The sequence below is a fragment of the Phocoena phocoena genome, chromosome 6 (genome assembly GCF_963924675.1).
Source record: "Phocoena phocoena chromosome 6, mPhoPho1.1, whole genome shotgun sequence".
In the NCBI taxonomy this organism is placed as follows: Eukaryota; Metazoa; Chordata; class Mammalia; order Artiodactyla; family Phocoenidae; genus Phocoena; species Phocoena phocoena.
Window position 1 is genome coordinate 109,767,158 of NC_089224.1, and position 25,400 is coordinate 109,792,557.

The following is a 25,400-nucleotide window of genomic DNA, read 5'->3' on the forward strand; positions in this document are numbered from 1 at the left end:
ATCCCCGTCTCAGAGCCAGGGCAGGGGGTCCTGTCCCGGTGGAGCCACCTGTGCGTTATACTGCGAAGTAATTCTGGCTCTGCTGAGTGCTGGGGAATGAGTGGTGAATGCTTCCGGCTGAGCGCCTAGATCCCAGGCCAGGTACGGGATGGGGTGGAGGGAGGCCCCCACTCAGCACAGTCTGAGCCCCCCTGAGTACCCACAGGTGCCCCCGTCAGCTGCCTGCCTCCCCTGGGCATGTGTGGTCAGTTGGCTGTGATGGTAACCGTTTCCCTGGCCCAGGGCCCCAGGAGCCTGACTTGCGGAGGGGCCAGGCCCAGACTCACCGGCTGGGCAAGCACTTTCCCATGCCCCATCTCGCCCTCGTCCTGTGGGTCCTGGGAGGCAAAAGCCAAGACAGCCAGAAGCCTTCATGCAAACGCTGAGCGCACAGCCTCTGAAGCGAGCGCCTTGCCTGTGGTCATCCATGCTGAGAGAGATAACCTCTGGAATTCAAGGTCTACGGCTCTGATTTCTGCTGAAACACTTCGGGCAAAGTTGATCTACCAGGCCTTCGCTCCTTCCTGTGGGACAGACGCCCTCCCCAGACTTGGGGTAGGCCAGGCACCCATAGGCATTTCAATATAGTAAACAGATGAATGAACTCATGCTTTCTTCCATAGCCAAATGCTCTGGAAAGGGTTTAAGTGCCTGTCACTGGGGCCTGGTGAGGTCCACTTAGTCCCCCTACCTCCTCCCTCAGGACATTCTCGTCGAAACTGGAGACCCAATCTTCCTAAGCCAAGGCACTCCCAAAGGACCTCCCCCCGTGCCGTGGGCAGAGGAAGTTCGCTGGAGCGCTGGTGTCCCGAAGACAGCCTGGCATTCCTGATTTGAATCTCAGGCCCCAGGAACTTGCAGCTGAGAGCCAGCTCAGTATTTAGCCTAGAGCACCCCTACTGCCCTCAGCTTTCTCATCAGACACAGAAATCCTTCCTCTGTGTCTCACCAAGTATGCAGATGAAATGAGCTGAGTGTGCCAGGCAAATGTTCAGGCTGAATCCTGACACTTTGACCTCCTGGTCAAAGTGTGGAATTGCCCCCTAGCTCTATCAGACACGAATGAGGGCAGCAAAAGGATGAGAGTTGCAGTCCTAAAATGAGCAAACCCCTAAGTCAGGGAGAATTCTATGGCCTTGGTGGAGCTCGGCTTTTTAGAAACTATAATGAACTCAGCTCGACTGAGTTAGAAGCGGAGCGGGTTCCAGGGGAGCGGAGGGGTTCCAGGGGAACATTCGTGTTGCTGTAGCACACAGAAATAGAATACTGACTGGTGATGGTGCGTTGAGGATTTTGTCTTCTGGCAGACAAGTAACGGGAGGGGGGGACAGTCTGTGGTCTCCTAGAGACCAGAGAGTGTAGGGCAGAGAGCAGTAAAGAGCAGGTGGTCTGCAGTCAGCCTGGGTTTCTATCCCAGCACTGCCATCCGCTAGCTTGAGACCTGGGCAAGTTACTAACTTTTCTGAGCCTCGGGTTCATCGTCTGTAAGTAGGTGGTAATAATAGTCCCCGCCTTGAAATGATGCACGTGTGGTGCTACACATAGTGACTGCTCTAGTCATCCTTCTAGCTTTGACGTTTTAGAGCCGCGTGAATTTTCTTAGTGCCGAGCAACTGCCCAGGCTGGCCTGGCACGTTCACTGGGAGCTGGCAGGATGTCTGTGGCGGGGGCACTGGAGAATGCCCGCTGCCTTGCCAACTAAGGCCAGGCTGGCAGGCATCTTGGCATGAGGCTCTCTTCTTCCCTTCCCAGGTATCCCTGTTCTGGAGCAGGATGTCTGGGCTGGCCCCGGAAGCTGGGGCACCTGCCCTGCGCCCTTCGTGGAGGGTGGGGTAGCGGCAAAGATGGGGCCGCGGGAGGCCGAGACTCAGGAGCCCCAGAGCCCCAGGAGTCCAGCCCCCCTGGGCTGGGGGAGGCCGAGTCCTCAGGCAGGAAGCCCAGTGTCCTGGGGTGTCAGAACCAGAAGGGCTTTCAGGTTGTTGAGCAGGCGGTGATGTTGACGTCTAGAGAGTGAGGGCCTTGCCCGGGGTCAGCCAGGACCCAGTGGTAAGGAGAGCTTGGTGGACACAGGTGTGGTACCCAGCCCTGGGCTCCTCCTGGAATCTCACGGAATCCGCGGTCGCCCTGTGGAGGGATGGGCTGTTCTTGATCCCGTCCTGCAGGTGAGCAGCTTAAGCTGCTTGAACCCAGGTCTGGAGGACCCAGCCACTGTGCTCTAGCCCTAGTCTCTTCCACTCTCCCTCCCCCAAATTGAGGCCTCAGCTTCCCTTAGTTTCTACCCCATAGTCTGCCGGGACTTCACTGACTGAGGGAGGTGGGAGCTTCTTCAGGAAGGGCGGAGCAATGCCAGTGTCAGATTATATCATTGTCTCAGCCCACCTGCCCAGCTAATCTCTGGACGTGCACACACACTCCTGGGTGCACCCATTCCATCACGTGTCTCAGACCCAGAGGCTGAGGCCCTCTAGCCCTGCATGCACGTGGCCTGGCAGGCAGGAGGGGCTCACACGTGGCCCACATCATCTCTCCCTGTCACTCCAGGGTGTCTGAGCCACCTGTGGCTTCCCAGACCACACCTTGTCCCAGGGATCCCCTTCCTGGCACCTCCCAGAGAGGGGAAGCCTTGTACTTACGAGTCTAGCTGATCTGGGTGTGAATCCTGGCTCTACCACTCACCAGCCAAGCAAGGCCTTGAGCAAGTTCCTTAACCTGAGCCTCAGTTTCCCTGTCTCTAAACTGGGGATAACACAAATGGAGGACTCAGCTTATAATGGATACCTTCATCATCTTGACTGTGGTGATGACTTCCTGGCTGTAGATACGTGCCCAGACTCACTAAATTGTACGCTTTAGATATGTGCAGTTGCTTGCATGTCAATTATATCTCAATAGAGCTTCACAAATACGCGACATTACACCCCCCACCCGACCACACCACCAGCCCCTTCACACACGAACACAGGGCTGGGAGCACGCACACTACAGCAGGGCGCTGGACAGGGCTCTGGGGCTCCTGAGTCTCCCCACTCAGCGAGGCTGCCCGAAGGGGAGTCCAGGGGCTGGGTAGGCTGGGTTCATGGCCTCTGGTGTCACCCAGCTGCCTGCATTTGCAGGGTGGTTCGCTGAGCCATCAAGACAGATTCTGGAAGCCGGCAACCCACACCTTCAGCCCCAGGCACTTCCTACCATGAGTCCTTCCTGCCTCCCTCCCACCTCCTCCCCTCCATCCTGGATGGCCTGTTGCCTGGCTGCGGTTGCCATGGGCATGTCTGCTGGCCCCAGCTGGCCTGGGACAGTCTGGCAGGTGGCTGAATGCCCACTGAAGGGGGGAATTGTGGGCACCCATCCATCAGAACTGCACCCAACCTCACTGTTCCATGAAGTGTTTCCCCTTCCAAGTCCAAAGGGCAGTAAAGACATGTGAGCCCTGGGACTGGCTGGAAGGTGGCTTGGTGAGATGCCAGGGACAGAACATAGGATGTGTTCTTGTCCCTCGGCTGGGCTGGGTTCTACTGGAAAGGGCTGGGTGACCACTTGGCCGCTAAGCCTCCAGGCACACGAGAAGCCTTCAGTATACAGGAGCCTGCATCCTTGGGGAGAGGCCCTTCTGGATGAGGTCCACATGGATCCGTGCAGTGATGTCCACACCTTTCCCAATAGATTCTATTAAGGACCCTGACTTTGGTCGGCCTCCAGTGCAAATGCTTCCACCAGACACAAGCACACACCCAGGAAATGCAGGATGCTGGGGCCATGTCCATGGAGGCTGGAGACAGATGTACTGGATCCAAATCTGGCCCTGCCCCCTGCTGACCACAGGACCTCAAGCAAGTGACCTCGCCTCTCTGACCCTCGGTCCTCTTCAGCAAAGTGGGCACATAACAGCATCTACTCTCAGGGCCATGTGGAGAGTGGGGGGAAGGCAGGGCCTGATGCAGCCCTAGGGCTCAGGGAGAGCCTTCTGGGTAGAAGGAACAGTGGTTGCAAAGGCAAAAGGAGTGAGGAGGCCCTGGTGCTTTCTGGAAGCTTCAGTGTAGCTGAAGAGAGGGAGGGATAGCGTGGGGCACATCTGTCCTGCTGCAGAAGGACAGATCTACCGCCTGTACGTCCTGGTTACCTTCCTCCTCTGGGCCTCAGTTTCCCCCTCTGCACATGGGGAAGTTGGTCTCTGAGCTCCTCCCAACTAATCATTTTGGAGCTGGGTTCCTTGAGGTGTTTGGGGTCTCTTGTGTTTCCCCCCTCAGAGGTACTTGCTTTTAAAAAGAGCCTAAAGTCCCATTGTGTGAAGGTTCACTGGGGCCCAGGTGGGAGAGGTCCAGGGGGGCATCCTATTCCCTGTAGAGCTGGGAGGCAGCCCTGCATGCTGGGAAGAACCCAGGTTCTGGAGCCAGACACAGACACGTGCTCTGTGACCTCGAGCTGGCCACTGACCTCTCTGAGCCCCGGTCTCTGCTGCCCCGACATGCATGATAGCTCCTACCTCATGCGGTCATAGTCGGGGTGCAGGGTGATCTATACGAGTCCCCCAGGGCCATGCCTCACTCGCACTGGCCCAGCCTAGCAAGGAGCAGTTCTGACTAGAGATGTGCGGGCTGCCCTGGCCTCAGGGCCACGGCCTCTCCCAAGTCTCCTGATGCTGTGCACCCCTTTGCGTCTTGACCTTGACCCCGTCGTCTTCTCTAGCTGGTGGGGAACTGGCTCCAAGACGTGCCTCCACCTTTCAGGCCCCAGTGTGGTGTGTGTGGGTCCCCTGAGAGGGTGTCGGGGGTGGAAGGCGTGAGGCTGCAGGAAGGAGCGTCTCCTCAGCCGGTCCTGATGTCAGACGAACATCCTGTCTCACACCTCACGGTGGCGGCCTGTCCAGGGGATAAGACGGCCCAAGGCCGAGGTCGGGGCTGGGGGACAGGCCAGAAGGGAGCTGTCGGGAGGGGCTGCCAGACGAGGAGGGGGCGGGGCTGGCTCTGGGTCACTCACATTCTTCCTCGTGTCCTCCCTCCAGACGAGATGTCCGGCAAAGGCTCCGTGGTTCTGGCCTACAGCGGGGGCCTGGACACCTCCTGCATCCTCGTGTGGCTGAAGGAGCAGGGCTATGACGTCATTGCCTACCTGGTGAGGGGGCGCCTGGCATGTGTGTCTTTCTACTGTCGGCCCTGCTGTCCATCCAGCTTGCCCACCTGCCCATTGTCACTCATCCAAACCCAGCTCCCCCTCTCTAAGCCTGTCCTGAACTGTAGGAAAATGCTTCTCATTTACTGCCTCTTTCTCTTCATCTGTCGAGTGAACACCTTGGAAGTCCCCCAGGTCTGAGATGCCCCCCAGATCACGGAGGAGGCCGAGTCTCCATGCGAGTAACTGGACAGGGGGCACAGGAATGAGCGTGGCAGAGCTGCTGGGCCAGCCTGCCTGGAGAGGGACCAAGGGCTTGGATCTGGTGAAGGCCCCGAGAAGGCATACAATCTTCCCCTTTCCCAAAGCCTTCAATAATTCAGCAAAGAGTGTAGGATGCTACACTGGCTAAACTAGACGAGCCCTTGGAGATCATCTAATTCTGGCATAGCAAATAGGTCACAGGCCATAGGTTATGTATGATGCCATCCCCCATCCAGGGTCCATAGCAGACATCCCTAATTAAACCAGCTCAACTTCTGATAAACCTGGACATAACCTCTGAGTCTTTCTCCATATGACTGTGCAAATTCTAGAAACCCAGCTTAAGCCAAGTAAAACCAAAAATAAACAAAAAAGAAAACCAAAATAATACAGTTTTTCATATAACTGAGAAGGCCAGGGGTATAATGGCTTCAGGCAAGGCTGGATCCAGGTGCTTATCCAGATCTGCCTCCATCTCTGCTTGGCTTCATTTTTGGCCTCTCCACGGGGCAGGCAAGGCCCACATCATCATACCCAAGTTTTCCCAGAGAAAGGAGAGCTTCCTGCAGAGGCTCTGACAGAAGGGCCAGGGGGGACTCTCATTGACTGGCCTGAGTCCCTGCCCACCATGCATTTGTCAGTATGGCTGTGTCTCGGAGGGCTCGTCCCTACAGTGAGCAGGTGACGTGATGTGCTCTCACCCATCCCTGTGGAAAGAGGTCCCAGGAGAGAAGGTTCTCTTTGCAGAGGAAGTGAGGGTGGCACTCTGGACAGGAAAAGTCCAGCTGTTGTCAAGAACCGTTTGTTTGCAGTTGAAGTCAATCTACCATCCGTAACAGTGCTGACCCCATGTCCCTCAGGTGGGGGAGGGGAAGTGCCTGGCTCACAGTTGCCTGCTGAGAGAGAGCCAGGGCTTTGAGCGGATGCAGAGAGCCTGGGGTGTGTGCACCCTGTCCTCAGCAGCAGCGGTGGGCCGTCCAGATCCTGGGCTACCCCGAGGCAGATTTAAAAGCTGAGTGACCTCAGAAAAGCACCTGCAGCTGGACTCTGGGGAGATGCCAGAGTCGTTGAGCAGAAGCCAGGGCCAACGTCTAGGCAGGAGGCCAGAGTGCAGCCAGCAGAAAAAAATGCCCATGTCCAGATGGGGCTGTCGGAACCGGAGGCTGGGCTCCAGCAGGGGGACAGCTGGGTGCCCATAGCCCAGGCCTCAGCCTCGAGCCGGCTCGGGCGCCCTGGGACAGGCAAGTTGCTGCACTTGGCTGGGGAAGTGAGCTGAGAGTCGGGCTGCTGACTCTCCAACCTTTGTACTGACTTTGGGGGAATTGGGGGAAGAGTTAGACGGGTTCAAGGGAAGCCTTAGACCTTCAAGGCAGTGACAGCAAATGCTGCAACCTAGCAGCCTGGGTGCACGGGGCCAGGCTCGGTCCGTCCTTCAACCAACTGTTAGCTCTGGAGAGTGTCACAGCTTCTCCAGACCCTGGTTCGCGCCCTTTCTCCTTCCTACTTTGACCTCAGCCATCCAGTCGAAACCACCGCCATCTGAGGGCTGTAGTGTGTGAAACACACTTGCCCACGGCTCACCCCAGGGGAGGGGAGGGGAGGGGAGGGGCCGGGGGGAGACATTCTTCTCAGCTCTTCTTTCTTGCCCTGGGTTAATGGGTCCTCTCTGCTTCTGCTCATCAGGCCAACGTGGGCCAGAAGGAAGACTTTGAGGAAGCCAGGAAGAAGGCGCTGAAGCTTGGGGCTAGAAAGGTACCAAGTGGGAGGCAGGGTTTGGGGCTGGAAACGGGATTTGGCCTGGTGGGGGCAGCTGTGGGGGGTCCTGTCCCAAAGCTCCTTGTCTCCCCCCACGCCTTCCAACTGGTCCTCTTGCTTCCAGGAGTATAAGGTCAATTCCTTCTGCTTTGGGTGTGCAAAGGGCATCATCTTCTGGTCTCCCCCAGCCACTCTTCTACCCAGTCACCTCCCCAGCCCACCTCCCCATCCATCTGTCTTTTCCTCATCCAGCCATCCACCTGCCCATCCCTCTTTTATCTTGCTGTCCATTCACACATCCACTCACTCATCCTTCCCTCATCCATCTACCCGTCATCCCTCCTAGCTCTCTGTCCATCCACCCATCCTTCCCTCATCCATCTACCCGTCATCCCTCCTAGCTCTCTGTCCATCCACCCATCCTTCCCTCATCCATCTACCCGTCATCCTTCCTAGCTCTCTGTCCATCCACCCATCCTTCCCTCATCCATCTACCCGTCATCCCTCCTAGCTCTCTGTCCATCCACCCATCCTTCCCTCATCCATCTACTCGTCATCCCTCCTAGCTCTCTGTCCATCCACCCATCCTTCCATCCATTCAACAGAATCAGTGCATTGATTGAACATCTAATCATGTGGTGAGCAGGCCCATAAGGTGAACGTGGCCAGCGTGGTCCCTGCTTACATAGGCTAACAGTGCAAAAGAAACGCCATATCTGCAAAGCACAGTAAAACTCACATCAGAAGTATTAGGAAGCTGTCAAGTTCACGGTGTCAGATACAAGTTTTCCATAATTCTAACTTTTACTGGAAAGCTTGGCAACAAATTCTCAGTTTTCCTTGAAGTGATGGGGTCACTTCATTCTTATGAAAATGTTGGCCCAAAACCCAAGTCTGCACTGACCCTGTTTTGTCTGTCGGTCCTTTGTTCAAGAACGATGTTCTATGAGAAAAGGGGCTAGTTGAGCTAATAACTCACTTGTGAATGCAGCAGATATGCTTCGTGTACATTTCACATTTTGTACTCGAGTCGAGATATAACAAAAGTTAGTCATTTTTTACTGCATTTTCAAGACGACTCTTAAGAGAAATCTGCACTGTGAGAGCAAGGCGTGAGGAGCACCATGTCTGAGGAGGGTGGTGCCTCTGCCCTGATTTGTGCTAAGGTGCCGGCCCCTTCCCCCATCATCACTTTTGCATATTCAGTGTGAATGTCAACAGAGTGAAAAAGGCAAATATCAACTGAGTATCACAAAAAATGTTTTCATTCTCCCTGAAGGGGTCTGGGGAACTCTAGGAGGTTTACATTTTGAGAATAATTCCTCTAGATTAGGGTTTCTCAACCTTGACACTATTGACATGTGGCTGACTGCCCTGTGCATTGTAGGATGTTTAGCAGCATCACTGGCCTTTACCCACTAGAGGCCAGAATGACCTCCACAACCCATCAGTTATGACAACCAAAAATATCTCCAGATATTGCCAGCTGCCATCTGTGGGACAAAATAATCCCTGGCTTTTGTGGATTACATCTAGATTTAGTTCTTACATTTAGATCTTGTTTCATCTCAGGCCCAGAATGCTATGTTGGGAGGGATTTAAGGACCACATCCAGTTTCGCTTGGATGGTATATCATGATCGATTAGTAATGTCTGCCATGAGTGCAGGAGGGAGAGTAACTGCGTTGTATGCTGGATTGATTTATGATGTCCACTACAGATGCAGAAGGAAAAGTGGAGGTATAGCTTGCCCTGGGATCCATTAACAGCGTCTGCCTTAGATGCAGGCCACTTGAGGCCCCTGGGACTCTGCTTTCTGACTGCACCCCGTCCCTGCCGAGGCTCCCACTCGTGGGCTCCTTTCCCCATAGGTGTTCATCGAGGACATCAGCAAGGAGTTTGTGGAGGAGTTCATCTGGCCCGCCATCCAGTCCAGCGCGCTGTACGAGGACCGCTACCTCCTGGGTACCTCTCTCGCCAGGCCCTGCATTGCCCGCAAACAAGTGGAGATCGCCCAGCAGGAGGGAGCCAAGTACGTGTCACACGGCGCCACAGGAAAGGTGAGACCAGGATGGACGGCTGGGGATGGAGAAGGAGGCAGGGGGCCTGCGAGGGGCACACAGGCAGCCAAGCAATGGACGGTCCTCAAGCAGTTGTAGGTTCTCCCCCAGCACAGTCAGGTATGCAGAGGACAGACTGGCCCGTCCAGTCTGAACAAGAGGAATGTTTTTAGTAGCGAGTTAGGGACGGCTCTGCCCTGTACCCCGAGTGTGTGAGTCCCGTGTGCCTGTTCCACATGCGGTTTGAGCAATGTCACCCCGTTTTGCAAACTTGCTGCTGAGGCTCAGGGACCAAGGTCACTGTGGGAGTCTCCGTTTAATGCAGTAGGCAGGGTCAGAGACCACGAGGTAGCAAAGGGCTTGAATCCCAGCTGTGTGGCCTTGGGCGAGGCCCTTGCCCTTCCTGAGCCTCAGCTTCTTCACTTGCAAAATGGGGATGAGGACTTGTCTTAGTTTCCCGGGGCAACAGCACCACAGACTGGGCGGCATAAACACCAGGAACGGATCCTCTCATGGGTCTGGAGGTTTCGGAAGTCCAAAATCAAGGTGTTGGCTGCCATGCTCCCCCTGAAGGTGCTAGGGAAGGGCCACTTCCAGGCTCTCCCCTGGCTTCGGGTAGCTCAGGTGTCCTTGGCTTGTGGGTGCATCACTCCAGGCCTACATCTTCACATGGCTGTCTCCTCGGGGCATCTTCACATCGCCTGCCCTCTGCACGTGTCTGGTTCTGTGTCCAAATTTCTCCTCTTCATCAGGACACCGGTCATACTGGATTAGGGCCTGCCCTAATGACCTCATCTTAACTTGATTACTTCCGTAAAGGCTCAATCTCCAAATAAGGTCACATTCTGAAGTATTGGGGGGGGGGTGGTTAGAGCTTCAACTAATCTTTTGTGGGAGACACAGTTCAACCGATAACACACCCGTACTTCTGGCCCTTGTGTGCAGGAGTGCAGACTGAAGGACAACCCTGGGGATAGAAGGCAGGAAAGCCCTCAGCCCCTGTCCCGCAGGTGGCAGGGCTCAAGAAACAAGATTCCTAAAGATGTAGGTGACTGTAGGCAGTGTTACTCTGGAGTCGTGAGCTCGCAGTTAGCGGACACGCCACCAACAGCTTGCTCCAGGTTGTGGGGCAGGGGGCCTGCCTCTCAGCACGCATGTCCTGACCTGACCCAGGCCCGCCCCCCACAAGGCTGGTCGAGGCAGTCGGGAGTGGGGGAGCAAGCCCTGGCTCAGTGTGATGTAGGGACGCTCACAGCTCAGACTGTGACGGAGGAGGTGTGATTTGGGGGTGGCCTTGCAAACAGTCGCCCCGCCAGGCGGTAGTGGTGTCTTTGGAAGCTCACTCATTTGCTTGGCGCTCGGTCAGCCAGCTTGTACTGGCGTCTGTACAGCGCTGAGTGTGTGCTGGACACAGGAACAGTGTTGAACTTCGCGGGCCCTTTTTCCTGCCCTCAGGGGGCCTGTGTCTTAGCGAGGGAGAGAACGGATGCAGGAAAGGGTGGCAGTAGGGTCAGTGCCAGGGGAGCCAAGGGGAGCCGAGGGGGCAGCAGGCAGGGGCCGAGGGAAAGCTGTCGTGCAGAGCACGGCCCTGAGGGAGGAGGAATGGGTACAGGAAGAGAGTGCCAGGCGGAGGGAACAGCCTGAGGAAAAGCCTGGAGACAAGGGTCCTGAACACGTGGTGGGAGCTGTAGCCTTGGGAGAAGCAGCAGGGCCAGGGCTGGGCCGGGGCCACGCTGCGGGGTTTGGCTTCAAACCCCCAGGTTGGACAGGGGTGGCCAGTGGCCCTCCCCCACCCCCATGGTATGTAGGGGATCGTTCTGGACTGAAACTATGGGCTCCTGTAAAAGAAGCGGACTGGTGAGCGTGGCCCTAGTTTTCACTAACACCCTAGCCGTGAGCACATTTTGAGCGGGGTGGTGGGAATCACAGGCGGAGCAGTGGGTGGACCGGGCCGTTTGGGCAGAGACCTGCATACCGCCTTCCACTCAGGCGGTAGGAGAGAGTACAGAGGAAGCCAGAGGTTCAGGACTTGGGACTTTGGGGCCCGTACAGCTGGGTTCAGATCCTGGCTCCCCTGCTTTCCCACTGTGTGACTTCACCCCATGAGTCTCAGTTTCCTTATCTATAAAATGGGGATAAAATAGAACCCGCTCATGGGGCAGTTGGGAGCTGTGAGTAGGATCGTGCCAATAAAACGCTCAGCATAGACCTGGCACATCGTAAACACTCAATGAGAGGGAAGTGCCCTGCTCGCACAGTCATCGTAAACACTCAATGAGAGGGAAGTGCCCTGCTCGCACAGTCATCAGACCTGTGCTGGGGCTTTGAGAACAAACATCAGTGCAGAATGAACCTCTGAGACATCTCACCTGTCTGTGATGAAATCAGCCGGGCAGTGAGCTCCCTGTTCCAGGAGGTATTCAAGCTGAGGCCAGGAGGTGAGGATTATGGAAGGGCTCCTGCCTGGAGAAGTTCCCCCCAGAAGTACCATCAGGACTGAGGAGGGGTGGTTTTCAGGGCTAGTGGAGTGAGTGTGTGTGTGGTGGGTGTGCCCCTGGCCTGGGAGGCTCTTGGGGTCCAGGGAGAGACCGCCGCCCCCGCCCCACCCCCACCCTGCACTAGACTAGCTCACATGCTGCTGGGAATAGCTGCCAGCGGCTGTGTGCGCTGCTCCATTTGGCCACAAGAGGGCACCAGAGGTTTGGGTTTGAGGCCTCCCGAGGCTGACCCTGCGGGGAAGCGGCTGGAGGAGGCCCTGGCCACCCAGGGTCCCGTTTCCCACTCTGGTTCTGCGGGGCTTCGGTTCTGAGAAGAACACCCTCTGCGGCAGTTCCGTAGCCTCTTGAGATTCGCGGACGTCCCTGAAGTTCATGCTCAGTGTCCGCAAGAGGGATATTCCGACTTGAAACAGCACTGGGGGGCCTCCAAGACCAGCAGCGGGAAGGCCACAGGGGATGGTGGGGCCCGGTGCCCCCCACCCCGAAATCCCCCATCTCTTCTGGGGGTCGATGGGCAAGGCGTACTCCTGTGCCTCAGTTTCCCCTTATTTAATAGGACCTGGGGAAGCCCCCAACAGCCTCTGCAGACAGTTTCCTAGAAGACGGGGGTGTGAGTGAGGAGAAACTGGAGGGCCTGGACTGGGGTCCAGAGGGGTGCCAGGCTCGAGGCAGGGGGTGGTGGGGAGGGAGGGGCCAGCTACCTGCAGGGGCCGGTGGTCTGCTTGGCTCGGGGGGAGGGGGCTGGGGGGGGCGCATCAGTGACTTTACACGTCAGGAGATGGGTGTCCAGAGTGAGTGAGTGTGGCCTGCAGGAGGCTGGCACCCAGAGGCGGATCTGGGTAGGACACTTGGCCAAACTTTCTGCAAGGGGTTCGCAGTGAAGAGAAAGAGCTGGGTGCAAGCAGACTGCAGGGGGGCTTTCCCAGATGGGGAGATTCTAGCAGGGACCGTCCTGAGCCCCCGGCCTCTCCCAGCTTCTGGCTCCCGAGTCGGGCGATGGAGAGACCCAGGGCCTCCGGGCCCTTGTTCCAGCCCCGCCGATGTCGCCTTCACGCATTGGCTCTCTGAACGCCCCACTGAATACCTACCCATCCCTGGCTGTCCTCCACACACTGGGACACCCATACAGGGGACTTGGGAGCCCTGACCCAACAGGGGGTGACGGTGATGCTGAGACAGGAGGAAGGGCATCCCAGGCCGCAGGAACAGCTTGTGCAAAGGCCTGGAGGCCAGAGGCAGCTTCTCGCCGAGGGCCCAGCCCAGGCGGCACCTGGTGCAGAGAGAGCGGGGGTCCACCCCTTCACACCCCTCGGGGACCCTGAATCCTCCCCACCAGAGAGCTGCACAGAAGCTGAGATGGCCCTTCAAGGGCCCCCTTCCTCCCCCCAGTTTTGGAAGACGGGCCTGGAAATAGGAGCCTGAGACTCGGGATGGGGTGTGGCGGCAGGGGTTTTGTAAATGGCGCCATCTGTATGGTGAGGCCAGGAGCAGATGGGAGAGTCCCGTGCAGTCCCCGAGGGCGCGGCACCCGCACTTACACATGTATATCAGCACGTGGACACGCACGGGGTGTGTGGGACCTGCTACACCTCCTCCCCGGCCCCCGGGGAACCTGCCAGGGCCACCCTGGGGCTGGGGCTCCTGGGGTCAGGGAGGGAAGGACTGGACAGTCCTCGGCTCTTGTCTGGGACAGAGTTTGAACCTGGGGAGCCTGTTTGGCTTCTGCGAGGGTCTCTGGCTCGGGAACAGATGGGTGTCCCCATGGCGATCCTGATGGGCAGACCCCAGCCCGGCATGCCCGTCCAAGGAGGCACAGGCTGCCATTGTGCTAGGGGAAACTTGAAGCCCTGGAGAAAAAAAATCGCCAGGATATGCAACACTAGACCATATGCTTTACGAATCTAAAATAAGTCTGCTTTGTATTGTAGACACCATTGCTCCAGGAACTGTGCTGGTCACTGGCCCTCGGGCAAGTCTTACAGCCTGTGCCTCGGTTTCCCCATCCGTGAGATGGGGATAATAATAGAACCCACCTCAGGGGCTGCCGTAAGGGTTCAATGAGTTATGCGTGGAGCTCAGACCCGTTACCTGACTGTGAGCTATTAGGATGGGAGTGGTGCCTGCTGGCTGTGTGTCCCTGGGCAAGTGACTCCACCTCTCTGAGCCTGAATTGACTCATCTGTAAAACAGGGTTAAAAATCCCGCTGGTGCCAGGTGGCTCTCCCGTGTGGCAGCCAGGGCATGGTAGGCGCTCACTGAAGGGATGGGATGGAGGGTGAGTGGGGTGGCTGGTCCCGCACAGCCTGTGGCCCCGGGAGATACCAAGAGAGGAGCGGCCTTGGCCCCTTAGCCCCTGGCTCCGAGCAGAGGGGCTGAAACCTGTATTTCTGCGTCGCCTGACAAGGCTCTGGAAAATAACATGTTATTCCCGCCGCTGTCTCGCTGTGCCCGTGCAGTTTTCACAGTAGGCGAGAGGTCCCTCTGATATTTCCACAGCGCTTAAGCCTCCCTCCAGGCTGCCGAGCTGATGGGAAGCGGGCGGGCGGCTGGCAGCTGTCGTCTCTGAGGACAAGACGCGGGCACAGGGAGGCAGGGCCGCCTGCCCAAGGCTGGTGGGGGCCGTGGGGGCCCAGTGCCCGGGCTTGGGCCAGGCTCTGTGCCCTTGGACTTGTCCCTTCCACCTCTGGGCCTGTTTCCCTCTCTGTGCAGAGGAGCCCTTGGTGGTCACCTGGATCTACCCCTCCCCCAGCCAGCCACTGTGTAGACAGGGAAACTGAGGCTCCCAGAGGAGACAGGACGCCCGGTTTTCTGGACAAATCACCGTGGAACCGTGGGAGTGGGGCAGGTGGGGCCAGGCAGGTGGGAGGCCCTCGGGAAGAGGCTGACGTGTGGGCAGCTCGGGGGCTGTCTGGAGTCTCGGCGGGGCCAGGCCTCCAGCCCTGCATGTGTGTGCACCCCCTGAAGTGCAGACACACGTGATGACCCGTGTGCACGCCCCCTCACACACCAGTGCACACAAGGTCACGACCATCACAGCTCAGCACACAACGGGCACGTGGGCATCTTGCGGACACATAGACACACGTCCCGCACACGTGAGTGCCCGCACAGCTCAGCTCTGTACTCGGGGAGCCCTAGGTTCAAGTCCAGAGCAGAAAGCCCTCTCCAGGAAAGCCCAGTCTTCATCTTTCAAACAGGCTTGTAGGACCCACCTCAGAAGGCTGTGAGGTTGGAGGTGAGCACATGCGGGGAAGGGAGCCACCCAGGGGGTCCGCCCTGAGTGGCTCTCGGGGGCATTGTTGAAGGTCATGCGGCCTTGCCCCTGCCCCCGGCCCCGCCCTCCGCAACTGGTCCCTGTTCTGTGGCTCCTGACCGTCCCGTTCCACGTTTCAGGGGAACGACCAGATCCGGTTTGAGCTCACCTGCTACTCACTGGCCCCCCAGATTAAGGTAAGATGTTGCTCCTCCCCCTAGAGGGTGGGCACTGGGGGCTGAGGCCCCTGGGGGTGTGGCGCACGGGGTTCTGGGAGGTTCTCCAGATAGGGACCTCGTGGTGGGTGGCGCCCTTCTTTCCCATGGAGAGCTCCCTTCGCTCACGCCAACTGCAGGGGGACAACACTCTGTCCCTGACCATTTGTCCTTCCTGAGACACTGCCCAGGTGCCTGGGTGGGTCAGGCACTGGAGGGAAAGATGAGGCTGCCCGTCCGCCAGGGTCCTCGCAAAGCCGGGTCTGGCTTCCCGGGTGCGGATTGGAACCATTCTGAGACACGATTGGCCAATATCTGGGCTGATCACAGCCCTCTCAGCCCCAGTGGTGGGGGCCACCCAGCTAAGGCCCTCCCCCTCCCGGCTGCCTGAGCCATGACCCCCCGGGGTCTTGGATTCTCTCCTGGGATGGGAGTCGGTAGGATCAGGCCCCTGGGCATCCAGGGCGCGAGGCCGAGCCATGGAAACACACTAAGTGCCACAAAAACAAGGCCCAAGGGTGACCGCGGTTTTTCTAGTGGCCACGTAAAAAAAAAACGAGGTCAAAAGCAACAGGTGATGTCATTTTACTATGGTTTACTGAACCCTATGTACCCAAAGTGGTACCATTCAGCATGTCATCGATGTAAAAAAATTACTGAGACGTTTTACATTCTTTTGGTACTAACCCTTTGAGACCCACTGTGTGCTTTACACTTAGCTGGGACCGGCCACGATTTGGGCCTTGGTGGTCACACGTGGTGCCCGGGTGCCATCTTGGACGGCACAGGCAGGCGTGGGTCCAGCTCCTTTGAGCCCACTTCGGGCGAAAGCTACAGAAAACGTGCCCCTCCCAAGCCCACAAGGGTCCCTAAGGGGTTTCATTTTTTTTCTTTTAAGTGGAACATCTTTCTCTGTCCCTTTAACCAGCCAGCAGCTGCTTGGGGGGTGAGAGTGGCCTGGAGGTGAGCGGTAATGAGCTCTAATGATCTGTTTTGACCCCAAACACCAGGGGCAGAGAAGCCCCCCGGAAGGTAGCTGCCTATTGATGCTGTAGGCGGGTGGGCGTGAGGCCCTTCCCCGACCCCCATTCTCTGTTCCCCCAGCAGCTTGGGGGGCCAGGGTGTCCGGTTTCTGGGTCTTTGTCTGCAGAGGCCAAGGCCATTGGTGGGATGGGGCTGGGGACAGGGCCCCAGGCTGGTCTCCGGGAGCTAGGATGAGGCCAGAGGGAGCTCCGCGCCCAGGCACTGCTCATTCCAGGCCTGGGGGACCCCACTCACACCAGTCTCATCAGCTTCCCAGCCCGGAAATCACACCGGCTTCTCCGTCTAGATGACACCTCCACCCCAATTAGGCTGCTGTTGGCAGAGGCAGGGGCCTGGCTGGCTCCACGGCTGAGTGGGAGCTTTTGTTGGGGACTTGTCCCCGACCCCCCAGGCTGGTGGGATGAATTCGGTCCAGCTCCCCTCCTTTCCCCAGCCAGAGCAGCCCTGGGGGAGGGGGAAGGGAGGGGAGTAAGAAGGGTGGGCCAGGGGACGTTGCAGGTCGCATGGGCCTCGCTGCCCCGCAGCAGGGCCAGGCGGTACAGCTGCAGCAACGTGAACCCCTTCTTAGTCACCAGGGGTGCGGGCTCCTGGCCCTCTGGACAGGGGTGCCATCAGGAAACTTGAGGCCTATCTAGTTCAAACCCTCAAGTCTCAGTTGGAGAAACTGAAGCCCAGAGGGGCAGGGACCCGCCTGGGGACACACGGCCATTCTGCCACAGAGCTCAGGCCTCTCCAAAGCCACCCTCTAGGACGGCAGGCCGTGTAATTCCCCTGCCCAGCGGGGCCCCCCTGCCCACACCCCGTGGGGTACATAGAGCCCCCACCCAGGTGCCCGGTGGAGCCTCAGGCCCCTTACCAGAGCGGCCAGCTCTGCAGCTTAAAGCCAGGAGAGGCTGCCCGGGCCTGACTCCTCGCCCCATGTCCAGGTCATCGCTCCTTGGAGGATGCCCGAGTTCTACAACCGGTTCCAGGGCCGCAACGATCTGATGGAGTACGCGAAGGTATGGCCAGACCCCACCATCACCCCGGCCCTGGCCCAGTGCCCTCCAGGCACAGCCCTCCAAGGGTGTTGTCTGGGCCAGAGGCACGGGGCTGGCACTGATACCCACGCCTGGAGACTGAACCTCTGCCCTGGCTGCTACCCTCCGCCCCGTTACACCTGTTCCCTGGGCCGGCTCCGCTGAGGTGTGGTCACTGCCAGGGGCATCTCCCAAGGGAGCCCCCAGTCCGCCGAGTAGGAGGGCGACGGGCCCCCCCTGCTTCCTGTTCCAACTGCCACCTCTGTGGTGTGTGTCACTCAGGGGATGGGCGGATGGGGGGTGTGGGCCCGGCTGTTGTGTGCCCCTCCGTTACCTAATTGTCCCCAGTGCTTTCCCAGGGACAGGTAGGCGCTCCGAGGGGCAGAGGCAGACAAAGACTTTTGTCGCACCAGCCCTTTTGAAGTCTAAGTTGCAGTAAAACATATTAGAAGTTTTGCATCAAGATCCGTAGCCACTCCCCAGGGCACCTTTCTTTTTAGCGACTCGATGGCAGCCCTTGACAAACAGCCTCAATCAGTCAGACAGGGGAAAGCAACCCCGTGCACACACCAGAAAATTGCTCGGGGTTTTAAACAGCAGTCACCAGGGCTGGCTGTGAGCTCCTGCCGCGGCCAAGGGGCCGCGTGGTAGGGGACGCGGCGGGGACGCAGCCCTGCCCCTACCGCCAGCATCCCATTAAGACCTGGAGAGCTCGGAGGAAAGATCTCCTCTACCATCTGTTGTTTTATTATTAAAAGGGGAGTTTACAAGAGCAAGCCCATATGTTGCCAAACAAATTTTCAAATAGCAGAGCTATTAAGAGAACAAGGTTACAGGCTTTTTTCCCCTCCTTGGTCTCCTTGATGATACAGAACACGAAGCACGTTTTATCTTTAAGAGCAGTGAATTGAGACCCCCGCCCATCTACATTCTTAGGCCTGCAGTTGTGGTTTAAGAGAGGCCTGACCCATACGCTGCCCTTCGTTTCCGTAGCTCCCAAACAAAAGCGGCCCCTGGTTCTTCCAGAAAAGATGAATTTCAGCAGTATTGTTGTCCCTCCTTCCCAGATTTTGGGGAGAAGCCCCTTGGCTCAGCTACTGTCTCAAATGACCTTTTAAACAGGAAAGTTTGCCCCGGAGAGATGAGTCTGCGTCTCTGGCCACCGACCCTCCCTGGGAGGCTGGGATCAGAATTGAGCTCTCGGCAATCTGACCACATTCCAGGACGGAGGCAGTGTCCCTGCACCCGGGGAGTGACCAGAATGACAGAGCAGCAAGCAGACTCTGTCCAAAATTCAGAGCCAGGCATCTGCTTCAGCTGAGACGAAAATCAATGGGGCTTTGAAAAGCCCTGCTTTCAAGATTCCTAAGTCGCCAAGGCCACAAGGTGCTGTTAGGAGACTCATCGAAAACATGCATTAGCAGCACTCTCCACCTCCCCGCAAATCCATCGTCCAAGGGAAAAACACTCAGAATCACCCCATCCTTATCACTGTCACCATAATTCTTTTAGAGCCAGTGTGCAAGGTCGGGGGCTGGAAAGCAGGGCAGTCTCCTGTGTACATGCTGAAGATGGTTTTGTTTTCTGTTCTCAATTGCATCCAGAATTTTCAGTGTGTGTGTGTGTTGGCGGGGAGCTCAGGATGGAGAGGGGAGGGGAAACAGATCTCTTTGGTTGAGGGACTATGTCTGGCATTTGTATATATCTCACTGCTAAGGAAGGGCTGCCCATCCCGTTCCTCCCTCCTCCGCCCCTTACCTCCTGTTCGCTCGGATGGAGCCCCAGTGGGAAAGAGGAAAGGCAAGAGTGTTTCCAAACCACCCCTCAGAAGAAAGGCTCCAGGGAACCCGCCTGCTGGTTTTCTCAGCCCCCAGCCCGGGGAGTCCTCTCTGAGGGGATTTCAGCCCATCTGGCACAGGGTCCTGGTCCCCACACCTGGCCGCTCTACCTGGAGACGGCACAGGGCAAGTGTGTGGATTTGACTCTGGGCAGCTTCGTGGGGCACAAGGAGCCCTCTGACATTGACGAGCCTCTAAGTGAGGTGTTCGTTTGCCCATCTGGTTTACATTGACGAGTACGCAAATTTTAGAGTGGGCGTGGCTGTTTCTTTTAAAAGGAGCCTCTGGGTAAAGCTTGACAAAAATCAAGAGGGGATAACCTAATTTGTTTTGAAATTTTAAGGTTCTGTTGAAGGAAACAGTGGCTCCCTGGAGGAAGCCTCTAGAATCTTAGTCGTGGGCATGAGCTGAGCCTGGGCGGAGCCCCGTTAAGAGAGACGGGGCGATGCTGGTGGAGGCTGTGGGACCCTGCCTGGGCTGGCCAGGTTGGGGGACCCACCCAGGGGGCGAGGTGCTGAAAGGGGGCCTGGGAGGCGGAGCGGACGATCTCGCTGACTTAAAGGGGGCCCGGCTGGGCCACTCAGCTTTTGTGCCAGGTAAGCCCAAGAGAGGAAGGCAGGATGGAATGCGCGTGCTGGATCCAACCAGGTGTCAGCCAGGGCAGCACGGGGCAGCTCAGGAAGCCAGCCGCATCTTTAATCCAAAAGACCTTCCAGGTGTCACCAACAGCCTTTCAGGCCCAGGGTCTCCGGAGGGATAACTTTTCTCCTCGGACCAAGGCATGGATCATCTGGGAAGCAAAACATAATCAGAACCAACAGGGAGGATGGGGGCTCTTCCTTCTCAGGGCTGCAGAGTGATGTGTGTGGTGACTGCTGGGCAGTGGGGAGAAGTGGCCCCGGGAAGCGCCCGGCCAGGCCCCGTAAACAAGTGTCCTGAGCGAGCAGCTCTCATGGGCGCCTTGGCTGAGATCCACATTGGAAGGTGGGTCCATTCCAGCTCCCGGCTCATAGGGCCACAGTGGGGGTCAGCCGGTGGTGCTGGGAGACCCTCGGCACACTGCCTGGCACACTCTTAAGTGCTTCGGGGGGCACTTGAAGTATAGACTCAGAATCTTCTGGAAGAAACCTCCAAGGCCAGCACCCACTCCACAGCATCTCAGACACAGGGTCTTATAGTTTCTGCCTGGGCATGTCTGGAAATGGGCCCTCACTCCCTCCCTGAGCAGCCTGGGGGAGGGGAAGGAAACCAGGGGTGCGTCCAGGGCCTTGCCTGCATGGGAGCCAGAGGTTGGGGATGTCTCTGACCTTGAAAGAAAACCAAGGCAGCTGGGCCTGACCCTTGTGTCTACTTCAAGCTGCCTCACGCCAATGCGGTGTTGCCTCTTACCTGCAGCGACATGGAATTCCCGTCCCAGTCACCCCCAAGAACCCGTGGAGCATGGACGAGAATCTGATGCACATCAGGTGAGGCGTCGCCCACCTGTCCACTGCTCCGCTGTCTGCGTCGGGCCGGGATGTAGTGGTGGCCCACACGACACGTGGTCCCTGCCCTTACGGAGCCCGGGGGCCTCGAGGAGGACAGGCCACGTCATTCCCAGCTCTCGCTGCAGTTCTGCTGAGAGGGCACCTGGCCTCGGCTGGGGTGTCAGGGAGGGCTTCTCTGAGCAAATGGCATTTGAGGTTCGAACCTTAAGGATGAGGAGGGACCGGCCGGGGCTCCGGGAAGGGCGTCGAAAGCAGAGGGAACAGCCCTCTGAGAAGGCCCCCTGAAGACTGAGGGAAGTGTCCCAGGCCCTTGCTTGTAGCCTGCAGCTCCCACGGCCACCTGCGGTGGGTCCAGAAAGTTCCAGGCGGGCTTGGCAGCATTTGCTTTGGCAGAGATAAAGGGACAGACCGGACTTACGTTGGGGGTAGGGGTGTCAAGGCTGTGTCCCTCTGCCCCCCTCCACTGACCCCCATCTTTCTTCTCCCCTACAGCTACGAGGCTGGAATCCTGGAGAACCCCAAGGTAATTCCCCATTTCCCCAAGCCGTCTGTCTAGCGGTGGCTGCTCCGTGCCGACACTGTCTGGTGTGTTTGTAGCCTAATTTGAAATTTCACGGGGGGCCGGGCGTGGGGCCGGGGCCGAGTCCGGCCTGTGTTCCCTGACCCTCCCCACCGGGCGCCCCGCCGCCTGGCCACTCCGCACTGCGTTTTGAGATCCGCCCCCTCCTCTGGTGCTCTTTTTCTAATTGCTGTTGGGATGAAGAGGAGAAGGAAATATTTCAGGGCAGCGTGGAACCAGAGTGTGGCTGTGAGACAATAAAGAAGCAATTAGGCAGATGAGACACTTGTGGGAGGGCCCAGCCTGTGCCCTCTCAGGCCGCTGCTGCCATCGGGGGAGGTGGCACAGATCAGAGCCTCAGGACCCATTCGTCTGGGCCTGTGCCCGCCTGCGTCAGGCCGCCCTGATGCCCCTGTCCCCAGCCTCCCAGGCTGGGCCTCGGCGTGTTTGAAGTTTAGGATTTCTCTCCCTGGGGAGTTTTCCTTTGTATCTCCCCCCCCCGCCCGCCGTGGGAGATGGAGGAGATCTACCCTGGGAAGAGAAAAGTCTCTTTGTCCCTGAAGGACTGTGTCTCCATTGCCCGGCTCAGCCCCCCTACACCCCCACCACCACCCCCCACCCCCCCCCACCCCGCCCGGCGGGCGGCTGCTTTGGGGGTGGGGTGCTCGTCTGATGTTAGGGGAGAAGTGTGCTGGGAGGCCGGGCCTGGGGGGTCCGGGAAGACCAGCTGGAGTGGAGGAGGCTGGGTGCTTCGGGGGAGGTGGGGTGAGCTGGAGCCCTGCCTGGCCCCGGGTGGCTCCCCACAGGCACCAGGCCTCTTGGTCGGAGTTGGCAATAATATAACGCGTACCAGTGACCGTTTCTGGAGCCCGGCCTGGCATTCGCATTTTTCCGGCTCACTTTCCTCCACTGCTGCCTCTGAGCCTCCTGGTTTCGTGGCTGAGGAAACTTGAGGCCCAGGGAAGTGACTTGCCCCCGGGCACCAGCTGCTCAGCAAGGGAGCAGGCCTGGTGGCCGTGTCGCCGCATCGCAGGAGTGGCCCTCCGGCCTCTGGTTCCCCAGCGACCCGCACCTCCCTTCCGCACCCAGCTCAGCACAGCCGCGTCACTCAGGAGAGCCTGCGCCTTCGTCCCCTGGGGGCTGCCTGCTGGCCCCGGGCTCTTCCAGTTCATGCTCTGCCAACCCCAGGGCACTCGGGCCAGCCACCCCTAATTAGGCAGTCAGCCAGTGCCGTGGGGGGGGGGGGGGCGGCGGAGGGGGCTGAGCGCGGCAGGCAGCCTGCTCGCAGGTGGGTGTCCCCCAGGCTCCAGGCCCACTGGGCAACCATCCTACCGCTTCTGTAGCGGCCTGTGGTGCTCTCACCTCAGGACTGGGGGAGCAGAGCCAAGGCCAGAGGGGAAATCGCCTCTCAGGCAGTGCCGGGCAGTGCAGGTCCCTCCCCTCATTAGAAATGAGGGTAGTGGATGGGTAAGTAAGTGATAAAGAGTGCATTTTTCAGGATTCTACCACCCAGTCAAGGTGGGAAAGTTAGTGCTTGGCTCCCAGAGATCTGAAACCTGGGTCTGAATCCTGACTCTGCTTCTATTGCTGTGCAACCTTGGGCAAGTTACCCAACCTCTCTGAACCTCTGACTCTTTATGCAAACACTGGTAAATCACAACACCTCTCTCCTGGGGCATCGAAAGCACTTGGCCTGTTCCTAGCACAGGGCAAGGCCTCAATCATGGAGCCAGGGGTCCTGCCCTCCCTCCTCAAGCCGGCTAAGATTATTTGGGGAGGAAGGAGCCAAGGTTCCCTCAGGACCCCTCTCATCAGGCAGGAAAGGCTGGGATGCGTGTGAGTCGAGGGGGAGAAAACATTCCCGCTGAGAAGTGTAGGGCCAGGCAGAGGGACCCAGGGTCTGGCCACTGTGGCCCTGCTTTCCCAGGCAGCTCCGCTGCAGGGTGCGGGCCGGGGGAGCCTGCTGTCCTCCCATTGCCACCAACAGATCCCAGGGATGAGGGGGAAGCCGCTAGGGGCCCAGGGGCACTACTCTCCACGGTGGTGGAACGCTGTACCCCGGGCAGCCCCGGGCCCCTTGGAAGGTGCTGGGGAGACAGAGCTTCAGGGAACCGGTGCCCCCTCCCCCTCTCCAGAAAAGGCCCGAGACCTGCTGAGGGGAGGGTTTGAAGGCAGATGGCGGAGCCATTTTCTGCCTCCATGAGGGCTGATTGAAGGGCAATGAGGCAGCTAATGCGAAGAAGGATAGAAATTTACTTGCCTTAACTTCATGCAGCCCACAGTGAAAGAGTGCATTCAGGTGCCGGCCCGCCATATCTGATGGATGAATAAACCATTTGCAGCATCGATCATGCCTGTACATCATGGTTTAGTTCATGGGCCATTTGCTTTCAATTTCTCCTTCTCGGCCCTGTTTCATGCTTTCTTTCGCCCTCTCCCCATCCCCCCTCCCACTCTCTCTCGCTCTCTTTTTTTTCTTCACTCTCTTCCCTCCCCCAACACACCCCCCCAAGATGACATTGGAAGTGAGCCCTCCCGCTGGGATGGATAAATAGATGTTATTGATACTCAGCAACAAACTATTTGTCATTTGAACTGGGCTTTTAGGAGGGAGAGTAAAAAGGAGGCAGGCGTGAGCCACCTTGGAATGCAAAGCAAATGTCTCTTTATTTCTATTTAGTTATTTTATTTAATCGGTGCTGTCGGGGTGTCAGAAGCCTCCTACTTCCCACTGCAGAGAGCTGGGATGCTGGTCCCTCGAGGGCTTCCCACCTCCTCTCTCCTTCCAATGCAGACATTCTCATCCTGTTTGTGGCTCCGTTAAGTGTTTGGGAACTGATGGGCCGGCAGGCGCAGAACAGGTGGAGGTGGGAGGGAGGCGGCCTCAGGTGGAGGCGCCCGGGCTCTCAGCGCTGGTACCTGCTTTGAGTTCAGGCTGGGCTGGACAGCCGGTGAGGAGCCCCGGGCAAGTGGGAAAGGAGCTCTGGAGTCCTGTTGGTCACCCGGAGGTCCCAAGCCCTGTTTCGCTTTGCCTTATGGCCAAGGATGGCCCTCGGGCCTGTCTGTTCCCAACGAATGTGGAGGTCGGCAGGACCCAGTAGGGCCTGGGGAGCCGGGCATTTCTCTGAAACCAGCCTGATGCCCGAGCTGTCTCTGGCCACATCCCTGGTGCTGTTTCTTGGCAGAGCGGCTGGGAAACAGCATGGGGTGATGGAAAGAGCACAGGATAGGGATTCTAGGGTCCTCGGGGCTGAGTCCCATGCCGATGGGGTGGGGTGGTATGATTTGGACAAGCGGCTTCTTTGGCTTTAGTTTTCCAACTGGTCCATGGAGGCATCAGGCTGGAGGTCCTTAAGGACCCTCCTCCTCCTTGGGTCTGTCTTGGAGGTCCGTTCTGGGTTCTTGTTCCTGCCCCACAAATGGAAACAGATGAAGGGATGCAGCTGGCCTCAAGCCACACAGCCCTTTGGAGGTGTGAGGGCTTCATCACCAGCCCCATCTGAGCTCAGAAGTAAAGCTAGAAGGATCACCTGTCCCTGTTCGCCCAGGACTAGGGGGTTTCTCAGGGTATGGGAACCAGGATGGTTGGTCACACCCTGACATAGAACCAGCAAGCAAAGTGACCGCAGATGAGGGATCCGAGGAACTCCTGGGGGCCCCACCTCTCCTGGAGCAGCTCTTCTCGGAGGGTGGCACCACCAGGAGGCTGTTCCAGCAGTCCTGTCGCCTGCAGGGCAGGTTACAGCTTGCACCAGGCCCTCTCTGGCATCTTCTTGGGTGATTTTCATGTCCAGTAAAAAAATATAAAAATTGTCTATACATTTAAATTGTAAGGCAGTCAAAGGCAGGTATCATTTCCCCCCATTTTACAGATGAGAAAACCAAGGCTCGAACTGGTGAAGCAACTTGCCCAAGACCCCATAGCCTGAGGTCTCGACTCCTGGCTTTGGGGATATTTTCCACCACTCTGAAATCCAACACATCATTGTTGAGGGCCTCGTGGGCTTCCTGCCCTGGGCCATGTGGCCCCCACCTCCACACAGCATACAGGGTTGCACCTACAGTCCCCCTCTGCCTCTAGTTCTTCCTCCATAGGTGGGGTAACAGTACTTGACCTTCTTACCAAATGGGGCTGCAGAGAACAAGCTGCAGTTGCAAAGTGGCATGGGAATGTTTGCAGGGTTTCGAAAGGCAAGATTTAAGGGACTGCACTTCCCAGGATGTCCGCAGGTGGATAACAGTGCTGGGCCGGACTTGAGCAGT

General features: G+C 58.0%; 1 protein-coding gene across 1 annotated transcript in view; it reads left to right on the forward strand.

The window, feature by feature from the left end:
* ASS1 (argininosuccinate synthase 1) overlaps positions 1-25,400 on the forward strand; it is a 50,343-nt gene that overhangs the window by 1,578 nt on the left and 23,365 nt on the right. The window contains exons 2-8 of the mRNA XM_065878705.1: positions 5,039-5,148; positions 7,093-7,161; positions 9,036-9,224; positions 15,116-15,172; positions 17,161-17,235; positions 20,487-20,557; positions 21,071-21,101. Coding sequence (XP_065734777.1) covers positions 5,044-5,148; positions 7,093-7,161; positions 9,036-9,224; positions 15,116-15,172; positions 17,161-17,235; positions 20,487-20,557; positions 21,071-21,101 — 597 coding nt within the window. The 5' untranslated portion in view covers positions 5,039-5,043. The remainder of the gene's footprint in view (positions 1-5,038; positions 5,149-7,092; positions 7,162-9,035; positions 9,225-15,115; positions 15,173-17,160; positions 17,236-20,486; positions 20,558-21,070; positions 21,102-25,400) is intronic.